At 36.1% G+C, this 16,498-nt stretch overlaps 1 protein-coding gene and 1 long non-coding RNA gene across 2 annotated transcripts in view; one reads left to right on the forward strand and one right to left on the reverse strand.

Annotated features, from left to right (window-relative positions):
- CCDC172 (coiled-coil domain containing 172) overlaps positions 1-8,431 on the reverse strand; it is a 20,766-nt gene extending 12,335 nt beyond the window's left edge. Inside the window, exons 1-6 of the mRNA XM_005508167.3 lie at positions 8,353-8,431; positions 8,072-8,157; positions 4,718-4,834; positions 3,159-3,324; positions 1,154-1,255; positions 84-186 (exon numbers count right to left, since the gene is read on the reverse strand). Coding sequence (XP_005508224.2) covers positions 84-186; positions 1,154-1,255; positions 3,159-3,324; positions 4,718-4,834; positions 8,072-8,157; positions 8,353-8,431 — 653 coding nt within the window. The remainder of the gene's footprint in view (positions 1-83; positions 187-1,153; positions 1,256-3,158; positions 3,325-4,717; positions 4,835-8,071; positions 8,158-8,352) is intronic.
- LOC135579748 (uncharacterized) overlaps positions 4,070-16,498 on the forward strand; it is a 24,067-nt gene continuing 11,638 nt past the window's right edge. Inside the window, exon 1 of the long non-coding RNA XR_010473419.1 lies at positions 4,070-4,185. This is a non-coding gene — a long non-coding RNA (uncharacterized LOC135579748). The remainder of the gene's footprint in view (positions 4,186-16,498) is intronic.

Here is a 16,498-nt window from a genome sequence, read left to right on the forward strand (position 1 = left end):
TATGTTTAGTAGTTTCAGTACAAGGCCACCTGCCACAAGGAGGTTCCTGTGGCAAATCCACCCCATTGCAATGAGATTCTTACCTTAAACATTCAGGATCATTCTGAGGTTTTTCAGTGACTTGGACTTTTTCTGCTTCTAAATCCTTTGTCATTCTTTCAGCTTCCCTGATTACTTTCTCAAGGTCTAAACAGAAAATAACAATTACCTTATAAATATATATTAATCATCCATATTCAAAGACTTTCTACATTTTCTAAATTTATCTTTTCTAATGCCTCTTTGTGAAGCTGTTCATAGGGTAAAGACATCCAAATAAAGACATGAATTATTTTGTTATTGTAATTGGTATGCATATTGCAATCTTCTAGAAAATTTTATTCCTTTTCCTAAATAATTTATGACCATATTTATGGTCTTTCTTAGCTTTCTTACTGTGACATGTTAATTAAACATCTGTAAAAAAGTTACTAAACCACTTCTAGATGACATTTTTATCCAAATTTCAAAATCATCCCTATTGCCTGTGATCACCTTTGACACAGAATCTTTCTTGATTCCCTCTATATCTATTTAGATGTTTCTTTTATGTGGTTTCCTGCATATTCAACAAAGCTTTATCGTGTAGACTTCTTTATTTTTTTTTTTTAATGCACAGACTTTCATATACTAACACATAAATATCAGTTAAGAGATGACAGTTGAATTTACTAGTCAGAGGTTTAGCACCTAGACCAAATCTGTCTTTATCAGTCCAAGCCATGTTGCTTGTTAAACATTTAAATTTTAATTACATTCTTTATTTATAGGTTAATGAGTTTTAAACAATATTTATATTGATTTTAAGTTCACTTTGAAACACTAAATTCTCCATTTAAGTATATGTCTTACCAGCAAAAGTAAAAATTCACTTCTCAGTTACAGGTTATGATTCAGCACATCTGTAGACCTCAGTATCACTAACATTTAAAATAATGCGTATTGAAATCCATGACATTTGTTATAACCATGTCTATAACAATATATAAAAATATATTAAAGTCATCTTTCCATTGCTTCTTTTTCTTGAGAAAAATAACTTGTCAGAAAACATTTTTCAGAAGCATTTGCCAAGCCACAAATAATCATCATAACAAGTGATTATCAGGCACACCTTTGAGTTCGCTTTGGAGGGTAAATAAATACTGCTTTAATTCGTTCTTCTCCAGCTGGAGTGCATTTAACTGAACATTTTTATGTTCCATTGACTCCATTTCTAAGAAAAAAAAAAAAGTATTTTAAATTAAAATGCATTGCAGTCCTAGCTTTCAAGATATAATCATAAATATTCTTAACCACTTCTACCAATCTAGTAAAAAAGAACCTTAAACATAAAACTAAAATCTGTATAAAATCTAGTTCACAGGAAATTATATGTCCTATAATGAATACATATTGATGAAATATTTTTTTTTTTTAATGTTAAGATGTTTGACATATTTTTTTTGACTGGGAATAAAAAGAATTTAAAATGTTTTGCTTTAGAGTTAATTCAGCTATAAAGGAAGATGAACAAACACCTCTCAGCAGGACTAAAAAGAGTGTATTTTATTTGGTGTTATGGACATTTGAACCTGACCATTGACAACATCTGGAATTAATTTTAATTGTTTCCCTGACAACTGGAGGTCCTCATGTAATTTTCTTGTTATGAGTTAAACTTGTCTAGTGTCATCAGTGTGCTCGAGAATATAGCAGATAGACAGACAAATTGTACCTTAAAAAAGATGCGATTTAAAAGGGTAGAATCAAGACAGTAAAAAATCCAGAGAAGAACATTAGTCACCTTTCACGTCCTATTGCTCTAACCTTTCAGAGACCATTTGACTCATGAGATCTGCCTGAATATGTAAAAATTAATCCTTAAAAGTATCAAGTGCCTCCCAATACGGGCTTGTTTTTCAGTTGTAGATGAGAATCAGAGCCACAGAAAACACAGAAAGAAGGTACCACCAAGAAACTCAAATGGACAGTCAGAGTTCAGTAACTTTACATCAGAAATAGGGAATTCAAAATACTGGCACTTGACTTGTAGAATCACAAGACTGGAAAGGACTCTGAGTGGTCATCTCCTGCGTTCCTCGGAGGCAGGATCAGCTATTCCTCTGGGATTTCTGACAGACGCTTGTCTAACCTGTTCCTAAAGACCTTTGGTACTGCAGACACCTAATTCCTTTGGTGATGGAATCTCCTAAGGCAGAGTGTTTCAATTGTTCACTGTTCTTCCTGGAAAGATTTCTGAACAACCAGCCAGAATCTCCCTTACTGTGGTTTGCATTTTTTACTTTTTATTCAGCTCACTATAGGTGTGGAGAATATATTCATTTCCTTTTTACAGAGCCCTTTAAATATTTAAGACTGATATCCATCTTCCATCAGTCTTTTCCTCCATAGGTTAAATGGTCTGCATTCTTTAATTTCTTTTTCTTCTCTTTTTCTCCAGATCTCTGATCACCCTCACTGGTCCCATGTGGATTCCCTCAAGCTGGTCCACATTTTTTCTTGAAGTGCAACATCCAAAACTAGATGTATAGTACTTCAGCTAAGAGCTTAACTGCCCTAAATAGAGTGAAGGATTATTTTGCATGTCTCAGAGGTCGGAGTTATGTTTATGTCTCAGTATGGTGTTGGCATTCTGATGTCATTGACTCATGTTCAGCTTGTGATCTATGATGACTCCTATTTCCTTGCTGAAGGATTGCTTTTCAGTCTGGCTCTCTGTTCTGAGAAATCTCATATTCTCTATCTTAACTCAAAGATACAGTTATACTGTAGCAGTAAAAGACCAATCTTACAAGGCATCTGTGCAGATAATTCTTTTGAAGCTAAGGAAGCTTGCATAGCTCAACCATTGGTGAATATAAGTATCGCAAACCAAATACAGTACATTATGTATGACAGCGCACCCCTGTGGCTGGTTGGGAGCCACTTGTGCAGTTTTGCACAAGGACAGGCTTTAATTTTGCTTGTGTAATGTGGTATTTCAGACAATGTTCTCTCGATTTTTGTTGCTAAGAGGAAATTCCAGACAGCAAGGGAATGGAATTAAAATGATTGTTTTACTGATTCGTATTCATTCTCTGGTAATCCAAGATAAAATAGTTTAATATAAGACTTACCATTTTTCAACAGAGCTGCCTCTTTCTCTAAGTCATTTATTTCAGTCTTGACTTTTTTTTTAATCAGAAGATCTCTATTACTTGTTAGGCCATACTCATTGGTAAACTCTGTTACTTCTTTAGTAAAATTATCTTCCTCTTCAGCTACTTTTCTCTTTGCATCTGTCTGGGGGAAAAAAAAAAAAGAAAAAGGAGAAAAAAAGGAAAATTGAATGTTCATACGAAAAAAGAAAAGAAAGTCTTTGTTAGCTACGCAGACTGAAAGGCACTGTGTTTGTTTAGACTTAAACTTGTAGTATAAATATATTATATTTATTTCTCGTGACTTATGAGGACATGAAAATGGTCTACAGCTCTATAATTTTGTCTGCTTTAAGCTTTTTTTTTTTTTTTAAGTGAAGGATGTATTCTTAATAATAACACATTTTTAAAAAATCAATAAATTATGTTACGGACTCGTGCCAGCGGTTTTTCTATTGAACTCTTTATTGAAATTAGCAGAAAGTTCTGTTTAAAGTCAGTAGCACAGTGTGGCCAGTCTTTTTTTAGATTGGTATTAAAAGAAATAAAGGTGTTCATTCCTCTGCAGAATGTAGACTTTACCTCCCTCAGTAAACGACCAAGAAAGCTATAATTGATAGGAAGTGACTGTTTCATTTTCTGAAAAAAAATATTCAATAGAGCAACACAATATTAAATTCCTTTAAAAAGATTAATTGATTGCTAATTTAAATAAAAAAAAATCACCCCTATGTACAGGAAGACAGAAATGGTAACCTATATATCCAACTTGACTGGTTACAATTAATAGAAACTCCACACTTCTTCAAAGGATATTTAGCTTTTATAGCTAAATGTTTTTTTCTATGATTCTTAATAATATTTATTTTTCTTTGTTTCTCTGTATACTTAGGTTGGGAATGCACTGGATGCTGAAGAAATGCTGAGAAGACTACTCATCTGTGGCATTTCTGAGTATCTACAGATCTAAGGATCCACAGTGAAGTAAGAGGAAGCCAATATTCAGGTTAGCCAAGAGAGAACTGTTGTCTGTATCTCTGTATCAAGATCCCTAAAATGTGGTGGTGGCCTCCCTGAGTTTTTCCTTTGATCCTTCTCAACATGTTTTATTGTGGATGACGCTGTCCAGTTTAAGGTGAGACTTTCCTAGCTTTCTTTTCTAAAGGAAATAATGTGTCAGAATTGGAGTACAGTCATATAACAGCAGGCATTAGATAAGGAAATCAAGAATGTGAAATCAGCTTTTTAGAGAAAATGCAGCATATGTTGGTTACCTTTGATCATGGTTAAAATTAAAAGTAAGAATTTACATTGTTAAGTATGCTACAGTAAAGCCAATTAACTAAACAAAAAACTCCAACAAATGACAAAACCACTACACACAAAATCTGAAAACCCAAACAAACAAAAAACTAAACAACAACAACAACTGGTTTTCCAGATTTAAAACATTACTTTTTCCATATTTTCAAATGTTAAAACTGTCTAGGCTCCTAGAGCAGAAAAGAGCTGTCTGAATACCATAGCTGGAAACGTACATAGATTTTAAGAAGGCTGTTTTTTTGCTTGATAAGTTCAGCTTTCTGTTTTTCTAAGCTGTCTTCACGTTTCTTCAGAATTTCTGCATAGAACCGTTTTTCAGACAGACACTGAACCTTTCAAGAGAAAAAAGAAGTTATAAAGATTATTGTTTTATTGTTTCATATAAAGGATATGTACAATTAATGATGTTGCACGTAAGGATCTTGGTCCAGTTGAAACACAGCTGGCATATCTGCTGGATTAGTAAAAGCAATATTCTTCCAATATATCACTAAGCTTTTGAAAAGTATCCTTTCTTTAAACAACATATTTAGTGCTGGTCCACCTATCTAAAACTGCTTTTTCAAGTCTTTTCAGTTTAGGAGACATTTTTTTCAGGTTAAACCCAGGAAAAATATTGAGCACATGGGACATTTTAGCCAACATAGTACAGTGTCCTCCATCTAACTGTGTAAAGCTCATCATGTACTAAACCAGAGAACAATATCTGGAGGGCAGGGGTCCAACATCATTGTTCCAACTGAATGGCTGTGCACTTCATCAACTCTGCAATGCTACTATTGCATAGGAGAAGGAGGGAGGGATATGCTTGTATTTTTCTGAGAACATTTTCTGGAATTCTTAGCCAACAAAGTCTCATGGAGATCAGCGTATTGGATAAAGACAGTTTGACCATAACCCACTCAACCCCCAAACTTCTATTTTACTTACAGTTTTATTTTTATTACTTTGAAACAGTAATTTATCTGGTAGAAGGGAATACTGTTCGACCATTTAATTTTCAAAATTTTCTGAAGACCACCTCTCAGTTTTCCAGTGCATTTACTGTATCATCGTCTAACCTAAGTTAAGTTATATGGTGGGATAAACTGTAAGAGCAGATAAATAGGGAACAGCTGAGCATTGAAGAGTCTTAAAGGATGAGAATAATTCATCTGATGAAGTGGAGAAAAGGAGGTCAAGAGAATGACTCAGACCGTAATACTCAGAACAAGGAGGAGGGAAAGTCAAGTCAGCGGAGTGGCCCAGACTGGAAAGGCACAGGGCAAAGCAGCAGGAAGGAAATTGAATAGTCAGGCTGATCCATGACCATTTGTGTGTGCAGAAGCAGAAGAGACCAAATAATAGTGATGTGACAGAGGTTAAAGTGAAAAGATTGTTAAATGAAATAACGCAGATGATTTTGGAGACGGTGTAGATGAAGTGCGTCTGATAAAAAAGGGGAAGGATAGTGGAATCAAGTGTCTTAAGACTAGAATGTGACAGCTGGAAAAAAAATTAAAAAGACCAGATTTTCTTCCTCATCCCTGATATTTCCAGTATGCTAAATGTTCAGGAAGTGTAGATGTCCTTATACTGTACTGATATTACCGAATATAACTAGCTGCAGTGTAGTTTCTCCATCCGTAAGATGCCAACTTAACCTATGCATTTGCAACAGATTTTTTTTTAAGAAACCATTAAGCCATGAAAAGCAAAACGCTATAATTCAGGTTCTAATTACATGCTACCTGATTTTACAGAATGGAGGAAAAAAATAGCGTTTCTTAGGAACCTTTGATTTGCCACAGGTAGTCTGTGTGAAATAGATGTCAAACCACTTTTGAACTCGGTCTCATCTGCTTGGTCAGGCTGCTGTGTATGCACGTGCTTGGATATGTGCGCTTATACAGAAATGTACTTATTTGGTGTGGGACAAACTGAACAGCATTAGCTGAACAGAATTATATTAACTATCGTAGACGTATGTAAACTTAATTCATGCACTGAAAAATAAATTACTTCAAATAATTTCAATAGCTGTATAATCTTTAAACCTGAATATAGTCTGATTGAAATGCATTTTCCCATTCCACTGTTTTCTGTACAAATTCCTATCTATAAATGGATAAATGTCAGACTAAGCAAGCAAGTAAAATATATTTTTGTGGATGTCAGTGCGAATATTATTAATCCTGGTGGGTAAAGCACATAAGATTTAATTAGAACTAGTACTTCAGCTCTTCCCATTAGTCATTTACAATAATGGCTCTGCTCCTGGGACCTTCTATACCTACCACATAAACCCTGATTATAAATCACAATACATAAATAACAAATTAGTAGTATAAACATAAAATTGTGATGCTCATAAATAAATTTATGAGCATGACTACGAAGGGCTTTACCTAACATGCAACTCCCAGATATAATCTGTGTTGGTTAAATAAGTTATTATTTTAAAGCGCTTTTGGGCTCTGAGATTGTGGCATGCACAAATGCAAGCACGTGAATAACTGCCTGCACGATTATGAACTTAATTTGAAACCAGTAAATATTTGTAAATGAGTTAACTTTCATTCTGACCCCTTACAGTGATGTTGGTATTTATTATGTATATTACTTAGTCTTTTACAAAAGGTAGAAGAGCCTGGGTTTTGAAGGATGAAAATCATTTCCCAAACATTTATTTTCACAACTAGGTGAGGTAATGCCCCGAAGATTCTTGAAGATATTTATTTAAGTGATAGGATAGAACAGTTCTGACTTCAAATGAACCTTGATGTGCTTTCCTGTTGTGCATACACATTCTGCTACTGCAGATACTTAAGAGCACAGGGGATGACATTTAGACTTTGTTTTCAGGCACAAACAAATGGATTTTTAAATAATTTTTAACCACAGGTGTTAATGGTGAAAAGTTCAGCAAAACTGGAAGCTTAATCTAAAAATATTTGCAGTTTGGTTAAAGGCAAAGCACAGCAAAATCTTAAACTTTAAATAGATTCAGAAACTTTCCTCTGTCTTCAGCACCCCTAGAAAAGCTCTTTGGCCTTGTGAGCCCGAACTGTGAGCCCAGGCTTGCAGGAAGGTCTTTAGTATATGAATCAAGATCCTGTGAAGTAAACAAAGGGAATGTTTCCATATATTTTCTGTGAAAGGCCCTTAGTGAACAGCAGCAGGCAAGGAAGGAGTGATTTTGGGGCCTCTGAAGAAACGTGCTGTAAGAAGCTACAGGATTGTTAGGACAGGGCTGCTCACACACACTGAACAGTTTGCCTGGCATCTGGTGGCCGTGTCTCCCCGCTTTTTGGAAGTGTTATCTGGAAATACTCCTACCCTTGAGGTGAGCTGCTCCCTGGACACAGTGAGAGGCCAGCCTGAAAGGTGAGATTTGTGGGATGAAAGCTGTTGATAAACCTTTTTTCACTACAGAAATGCATAGTATAAGTTTTCTCAGTGCTGTGTTATTCAGCAGGCGAAGTTTACTCCTTGAAAGGGTTTATGAATCTGTTCCTGAAAGAACAGGTCATCTGTTTGTAAATATAATGTATTTAATTATTATGTATACTGTAAACATGCCTGCTTACCTTAGTTTCTAATTTCATTTTTGCAGTGCTCAGCTCTTCTTTTATTTGGCTAATTTTTTCATAACTTCTATTTATGTCGGACTTAGCTGCAACACAAGAAAAACCTGTAAAAATGTGTGCTCAGTTCGTAAAAGTTACATTCTTACAAAAACATGGCTTTGGCAAGAAGCAGCCGGATGAGCTTTCATGGACAAAACTCCCCTCATGACAGCGGAGTGGGGCCATTTCTGTCACCCAAAGAAATGGAGACGCCATTAAGTGTGGTCAGGGCTGCCACAGACCTTGTTGGATGAGGCGCCTTTTCTCTCCCACCTGCTTCTCTGTGAGCTGTATGTGCTGGAACAAAGCATCCAGGTTCATTTCCTTTCTTTTTGAGAAGCCTGTGGGCTCTCCAGGTTTTGCTGTCTTTGTGAAGAGCTGGGTGGTTAAAGCTGGGTTGCCCTGGAGGAAGGTCAGGCTGGACCTGGGCACAGCCCTTCCCTCAGGGCTCTGCGCCTCACCAGACCTTGGCTATTCCCTCTGGCCTGTGCTTCCCTGTGTTTGGGAAGGAAACCCCAGACCACAGAGGAAAGCAAGCATGGTAGGTGGGACACAGCTGAGGAGGAAGAGGTGACAGAGCGGGACGTGTGGACTGTAGAATGTGGCAGGGCGAGAGTGAACCTTGAGCAGAGGGGGAGCTCACATGGGAAACACAGGAGATGGAAACGAGCAGGAGAAGCAGCGCAGTAGGTTGCAGGAGAAAGGAGGTATTTGGCCAGGCAAAAGACAGCTGATGCTCTGAACCTCGTCAACCTTGAGCACTTTTGTGAAACGTTGGTTCTGACTCGGGTCTGGGCAGTTTTGATCAAACAGGTCTGACTTTATTTCTTTGGGACCACATGCTTTATATTGGCTTTGTGTTGTTTTTTTAGCCCTTCCTTTTTCTATGGAGTGATCACCATCCTGCTTACATTTGTTTTTCTTTTGAAGATTGATGCCTAACCTTACTAGCTAAGGAAGTAGGCTAAAATCTGCTATCATACAAAAGAAGATGGTAAATCCAACTGCATAAAACTTAAGTAACAGTGATCAGACTCCCCTCAGCTGCATTTCACTGTTAATATAAAATGACAGTGTTTCCGTTCCAGTTGGTCTCAGTAAGCAAAGATCATAATGTAGCCCGTTGTATGCTCTTCTGGAGCACATTTGTGTATGAGTTTACTATGCTCTGAGCTTCTGCAACTTTCTGGTTTGTACATTACTGAGTGGTATACCTGGAAATGTAAATACCCAGTTGGAAATACAACTCATATTCCTACATCTTGACAAGGATGAACTACATTCCCTGCAGGGAATACCTATGGGAAGCTGGCCTCTTTGCTTTGAGGCAGAAAAAGCTTGGAGGAATGGAACTTCATACCCTTCTAGCCTTTTTAACATTGAAAAATATTAGGATTATTGACAATCCTGTCTTGTTAAAGAGTTTTCCTCAGAGGAGGTACTATCTTAGAATATACTGCAGCAGCAAAATTAAAAAGAGAAGATCTTTGACGGCAGAAAGCAAAACAATATACGTGAGAGTACGAATGTCTTATTGGTGAAAAAGCTGTTCTAAGTTAGTAGAATGAAACTGAGAATTCTGGAAAAACGTTATCTCATAGCATTTGCTGCCATTTTATAACCCATAGTGTGCTATAAATGGTGCTTTTTAAAGAAAAGACTTGTTCTATCTAAGAAAGAAATTCTGGCTTCTGATGAAATTTTCAATCCTGAAACTAGCACATTATGTTGCAGGAAATGCAATTATTTTTTAAAATGGAACAAAGGGCAACTGAGGGAGAAGAGTTCACAAAAGTGAATTTAGAAAATGTTTCGAATGTGAAACTTCCTACCCAAAGGCCAAAGAAAAGCGGATGAGTCAAACGGGAAATTCGGTGATCGAGACAGTGATTCGTTACACAGGTCTGATGAGTGAAAAAGTCATTTTACAAAATTCAGGAAAATGAACTGCTCTATCAGTGGATCAAGGAGAAAATAAAATGAAAAGCTTTCTTTGAAGTTTTTGAGACTTGACTGCTTTTGTGTTTCAGACTGAGAAAGCTGCTGTAGGCTGAGATAGTGTCCAGTGTCACTTATTAAAGAAACGACTGTGTTTTGTGGAGGGTGCTTCAGTGCCTCTAATTATGGCAAAGGAGCTGCTCTCCCTAGAAAGAAGAGTCTGGCTCCAACTGCACTTCTCACTGTCTGAGAATGACCATTCAGTGCGACTGACAGTTCTGTAAAAGATTCCTTCAGAGAGTGAAAAAATTCAAAGTGGGACAAGTATTTGACATTAAGCTTCCTGCAGATATTTACCATGTGCTTGATTTTTACATGGTAAATAACTCATAATAATAACTCATTATTGTATGTAGTGAACCATGCATGTGAAACTTCTACAAGTGCTTTCAGAATCAGGATCAAGGCCATTACTTCAAACGTGTGTAGTTGCCTGGCTCCCATGGAAATGGATGAGATGGAATGAGCCTAAATGCTTTGGAATAAAAGTAAAATGTGAATTATTTTTGCCCAACTCCAACTTGCGCAAAGTATAAGATCTTTTGTAAATCACTAGCTGTTAGAAAGGTGACTTTAATTTTATTTTGTTGGTCATATCAGTACATCCTAATCTTAATCTATATCTGTATCTTAATCACTGTGCTGTAATCAGGTCATGTCTTTGTAGTGTACTTCAAAATTAGTAATTGCCCTTTGTAATCAGGCTGCTGTGCTAATAGTGAAGTTTCTTCTACAAGTTTATTCTCTGTTTTTTTGTAGGAAGAAAAAACAAGGTTTTGTTTGTAATTTCAAGTCACTATAAAATACTTATTAGGGTGTTTTATTAGTGCAAACACATTTATTAGTGTAATTTATTTCTAAATCATATATGCTCAGATTGTTTCAAAATTGTTTTTCCTGAAAGCCAAAAATGAAAGAGGTGAAGGTAAAGAAGTATTAAGGTAAAGATTAGATGATATGGTCTTTACCATCAAAAATATATAGTAGAAGCTAGAAATCACAGGATTACAGTTACAAAGAGATTTCTTCTTTTGTTCTTAAGCACTGTTAGGATTATTTTTTTCCATATACAAACTATACTGCTTACTTTTGAAATGTTGTATTTATAGCAAAACTTCTTCCTGAACTACATCTCTTTGATCTTCCTTTGCTCTTGGTGGTCTTTACATTTGCCATCTATTTTTGTGTGAAGGAATAAAGCCAAACTATTTTGTGGCCTAAATTCACAGCTATAATTTTGTGTTTAGTGCTGAAGTCTTAGCCATCTTTTACTAGGAAATTGCATATTTGTGTGTACATATACATATATATATATATATATGAAGAAAGAAAGACAAGTAACCACTAGGAATGCGGCATTGAGCAGCAACACTGATGGAGAGAGACCACAAACAGTGAGAAACCCAGTGGTTATTTGGCATAAGCGTAAAAACCAGCAGACTTATTAAAAATTAATTTTATAATGTGGCTTTTATAATCAGAGCTTTAGCCCTACTATTTAAAACTTCATTGTTAAAACACAGCAAGCAGTGCAAAGCGGTAATGCAATAAAGTGGTTTTAATGCAAATCAAGAACACTTTGTGTGGTTGTTCTCCCCCTCTCGCTGGCCACCCATTGCACTGCAGGGGATGGTGGGGCTGTTCTGCCTCTTCCATCGCACAGGACCAGCAGACTTGGTGGTCTTTGCTTGAATATGTTTAAGTTCCAAGTAATAAAAGGGAAAAAAAAAAGCAAAAAAGAGAAAGGGAACTACTTCTGAGAACCTGGAGCATGAGAGCAGAGGAGTATTAAAATGCAGTAATAATCTATAATTTACAACCTATCTCTCATTTCCTGAAGAACTCAGGTTAAGCATAGACTAGTTATTATCTCTGGAAGGGTGAGAGCGAACTGCTCACCCACAGGCTGGAAGCTCTTCATTTCAAGTAGGCTGCTCAGCAAGGGACTTGTGAACAGACACCGTTTCCTCCTTGTAACAAGAAGGATATAAACTGCAAAAATCCATATGAGAAAATATGAAATAATGGAAAATGTAGAAATAAATCCCTGGCAAATTATATGCAAATGAATACAGAGTATTTCTCTGTGCCCCAAATCCCTGTTTATCTGTTTTTTTCAGGTGACAAAATTGTGAGTTAGTGAAAAGCTGTGTGTATTTATAACGTATTAAAAACCACTAAGTAGTAACTTTGTCCTTCCCCTGACACGTCTGGCTGCAATGGAGAATTAGCTGTACTCTTTTCCATTTTGGTAGGAATGTAAACAACTTCATAACAGATGTTCTTTATAAGGACAGAGCCTGCTATTTGCATTGCGATATCTCCGTTTGAGTCTTATATCCAAGATTTTGTTTAATTCCATCTGGAAAGTCTTCATTGGATCCCTTTAGATTCCAAATGCAGATTACTCTTTTAGATTTTTAAAGTTTTCTATTGTCTTTGGTTATAATCACACAGCACTTGTTTTCTTTGCTGACTGGTAACTGTGCTGTTATATAGGTATACACATGGTTCCTCTGTAGTGTTTTGGAATCTTAAATGTATTTCAGTTGTCTGTTTTACTAGATCTAAGAGTCTACCCTAAAACTCTGTTATTCTGTAGTATTTGGATAAGCAACAAATGTTCTCATTTTGAAACATTTATCAGAGCTCTTATTTATCTTGGCATAATGGTAGTAACTTTTCTAATGGAGAAAGAATTTTTCAGATCCGGAGTACATCTAAGAGTACAAAATACTGCCTTGCTTTGCATTACCATAGTAAATTTTCTTCAGTTTTTGGCTGGAAAAGTGCAGTTTGCTTTACATCAATATTGTTTATCCGTAAGTTGGTACCCAGTGGAAGTCACAACAGAAAGAGTGAAAAAATGCTTTCTGGATTTTAATTATGTGCATCTTCCATTTATAAAAGAGATCGGCTTTTTTCTTTTTCATTAGCAGAAATTTAAATGAATTATCCTTTATATTATAATGTCCTATGAGAAGATGGGTGGCAATCAATCTTCTGAATAAAGGACTGTTAAAGAAATATTTTGAGGACTGGGACTTTCATGCAATAGACGTAATCTTGGATTGAAATGCACTAAACAATCTGTTGAAAACACTTCATTTTAATCAATTAAGTATGGTATGTTTCCTATAACCATATAATGCCAGTGTGCTAACTTATCTCTTTTTGTCACATAAATTTGATCTTAATCACAGAAAAATCCTAATGAACACTGAAACATAGAAAGTAATAATTTTACAGTTAGTTCATAAAAGAAAAACAAACCTTTTTAAAAAATTTCAGTTGATTCTCAGAAGTTCATATACAATGCTGCTAAATTACTAGATAAGCAGCTGCCATCATTTCTTCTAAAATATATCAGAAAACTTTAACATGTTCACATTTGTTCTTTATTTTTACTTGATGCTGCAATTACAGGAAAAATAATGATAGATGACTGAAATTAAACTTCTCTATTTTCTTTATTCACAACAGGAACATTATTTAGTGCTAGATTAGATAACTGCTATACTTTTGCTGTATATATTAAAGTCAAATGAGTTTCTCTGCATGCTGAAAATAACCCCCATGTGAAACTAAGGGTTGTCTGTTGCACTTCTAGGTTTCTCTGCTAATAGTTTGCATAAGATGAATTTTATGGCTCCATCCACGTTCCTGCTTAAAAATACGACAGTTTCCTTAGACATTTGGAAGACTTGGATACATCCCTATGGCCTGAATTTAGGTAGCAGTAGGGATTATTCCGCATTCCATGTAAGTGCCCAAACCGAGGCAGTACTGCCTGTTTGTGGAACGTCTATATTAGTTTGACTAAAACATATATCCTGCTCTTAACATAACTATTGAAACTGCATGGTCTCATAAAACCTCTCACCAAAATTGAGCCAGATGGTATTTTTTAGTGACAAACTGTTCTGTAAGAAATTTACTAAGAAATTATTTATTCAGAAAAAAAGCTGTTGTCCATACACCTTCAAAATAATTTGAACAGTCTTCAGAATACTTCTTTCCTTCAGAATATTGTGGAAAAGATATGGTCATCTAATAGATGGATCTCTGTAAAACTGTGCTCTCTGTTTTCCATACAGCCCTTAATGAAGACTTAACAATGATAAATAATACTACATAAACCGAACAGCCTATTGATACAGATGTTATGCTGTGATTTCATCATTTTTAAAGATGACATAAAACCCCCCTAACCTATAGCTGTGTTTCTATCCCTTCCATGTTCCTTCCCACTGATTCTTCTGGGGCATTAGCAATCTTTAATCCTGAAACGTTCAAAGGCTTCGTGGCACACATCTTCAAACATATGCCTTGACTCGGTGCATAGGCAGGATAATAAAAGCTTTAAATTCAAGTAGAGTAGAAAATCACAGATGCGGTAAGCCTGTATTATCAATTGTGCCGCATTCATAAATTAATAATTTGCATTGTATTACAGTGACTTATTTTCAGAAGCATTAAACATGTCTATTCACAGAATGTGTGAAAAGTATGTAAATAATTCTTGTGGGTTGGTCTTTTTGCAGCTTGTCTTTTCAAAAAGAAGATAACAGAAGGAAAGTGAATTAGAATAAATAGGAAAAATGTTCCTTCCTTTAAAATAACTACATTTTTCCTATTTTGAGAATGAAATCAGAATATTTAAAATACTCTCAGTAAGTTCTTTGAATATAAAATCATTATCCATAGTTGAGGCTGCAGAGTTTATGAAAGTGAATTACACATTGTGTTCATGTGTATTCTCACATATGTTTTGACCTGTTCCTCTTTCTTAAACAAAACAAACAAACAGACAAACAAACAAAAAAATCATAACTATGCTGCTCTTAATGGAGTTTTTATCCTTCTTTTCCTTTGCTAACAGAAATAAACATAGCTTAAATACCAGTTCAGAAGCAATTGTTGTTGATTGTGGATGCTGTTAGATCTTCCAAGATTGGAAAGAGAAAAAAATGAAAAGTTCTTTAATCAAAGGATTTAATGATGAAGACCCTGAAACACACACATAGATTTGTAATCTTTATTTATAGGAATAATCCAGTAAGACAAACTGAGCAGATGACGCTAGAACCCTGGGCCTGGAGGGCTGGAAAGCAGAGCAGGAGATTGTTGGGTTGAACTCCCCATTCAGGACAGCAGCGCTGCGCTGGGGCTGGGTGACCCCTGGGGACAGGGAGCTGCTGCATGGGCAGAACTTCTCAGGAGATCCCAGCAGATCATGTCCTGCCTGGCTCTCCCTGTCCCACCTTTATTATGTAGAGTAAGCACACCCAATTCCTCCACCCTTTCTGCATCTGTTGTATTTTCTTGGCCTCTTGTCTTTGTTTCCTTCCCCATATGCTCCATCTTTGGTGCTCTCAGATCCTTGTCTGCTGGGCAGGTTCTTGGCCAGACACTCTTTGTCCTGCATGTGTGCATTAGATTTACTCAAATATACTGTGTTGCTCTTGTCCTTAATGGATATTCCACACAATTTTTCCCATTTGTCACAATATTCTGAATTCTGATTCTTTCCTCCGAAACAGTCTCCTTTCCCCTCTCCAGCCTTGGTCCCCTCCTCAAGACTATACATCAAGTTGCACACATTAGTACACTCTCTTTTCCATCTTCCAAGATGTTAAAACTACTGAATAAAATTGTAGCTGGCTCAGGCTTCTGTGGGATCCCTTTCGTGAAGTCCTGAAGAGTAAATACTTGAAAGCTATTCACTGAGAGCAAGTTTTCCAACTGTAGACCATGTGGAAGTCACCACCCCTGGAGGTGTTTAAAAGACATATATATGAGGCTCTTACGGACATGGTTTAGTGCTAGAGTTAGTTTGAGGTTGGACTTGCTGATCTTAACAGTCTCTTGCAACCAAAATGATTCTATGATTCTATTATCTATGGAGATCCGATCCCAGTTATGCTGGCTCAGACCAGAGGAGTACCAAGCTTCTCTGTAACAATGGCCAGCAGTAGAACCCTAAGGAATGTATGCAGAAAATAGGTACAAGATGACTCTTTGCCCAGTATGACCTTCTACTTTGCAGCAATTCAGATTTAGAAAATAGTTTGCTTATGAGAATATAAGATAGTGTGAAAATCCAGTGTCACTGTCAAAAGCCTTTATAAAGTCAAGGTACAACACATTTGCTATTTCACTTTCATCCTTCTGGCCAGCTACCACATCAGGGAGGAAGTTAAATAGTGTGATGGGATTTGTTCATGATAAACCAAGGCTGACTGGTGGTTTATATACCTTTATTTTTCTTCCTGGTAGCTGCAGTTTAATTGTTTAATAATTTTTCCTAGTACTTTTCTTAAAGTTTAATCTTTCTGGTGTAAAATTCTGCCAAAGAATAAAGACAAATTGAGTTTAGTCTGTTGTATT

Source organism: Columba livia, chromosome 6 (assembly GCF_036013475.1).
Source record: "Columba livia isolate bColLiv1 breed racing homer chromosome 6, bColLiv1.pat.W.v2, whole genome shotgun sequence".
NCBI lineage: Eukaryota > Metazoa > Chordata > Aves > Columbiformes > Columbidae > Columba > Columba livia.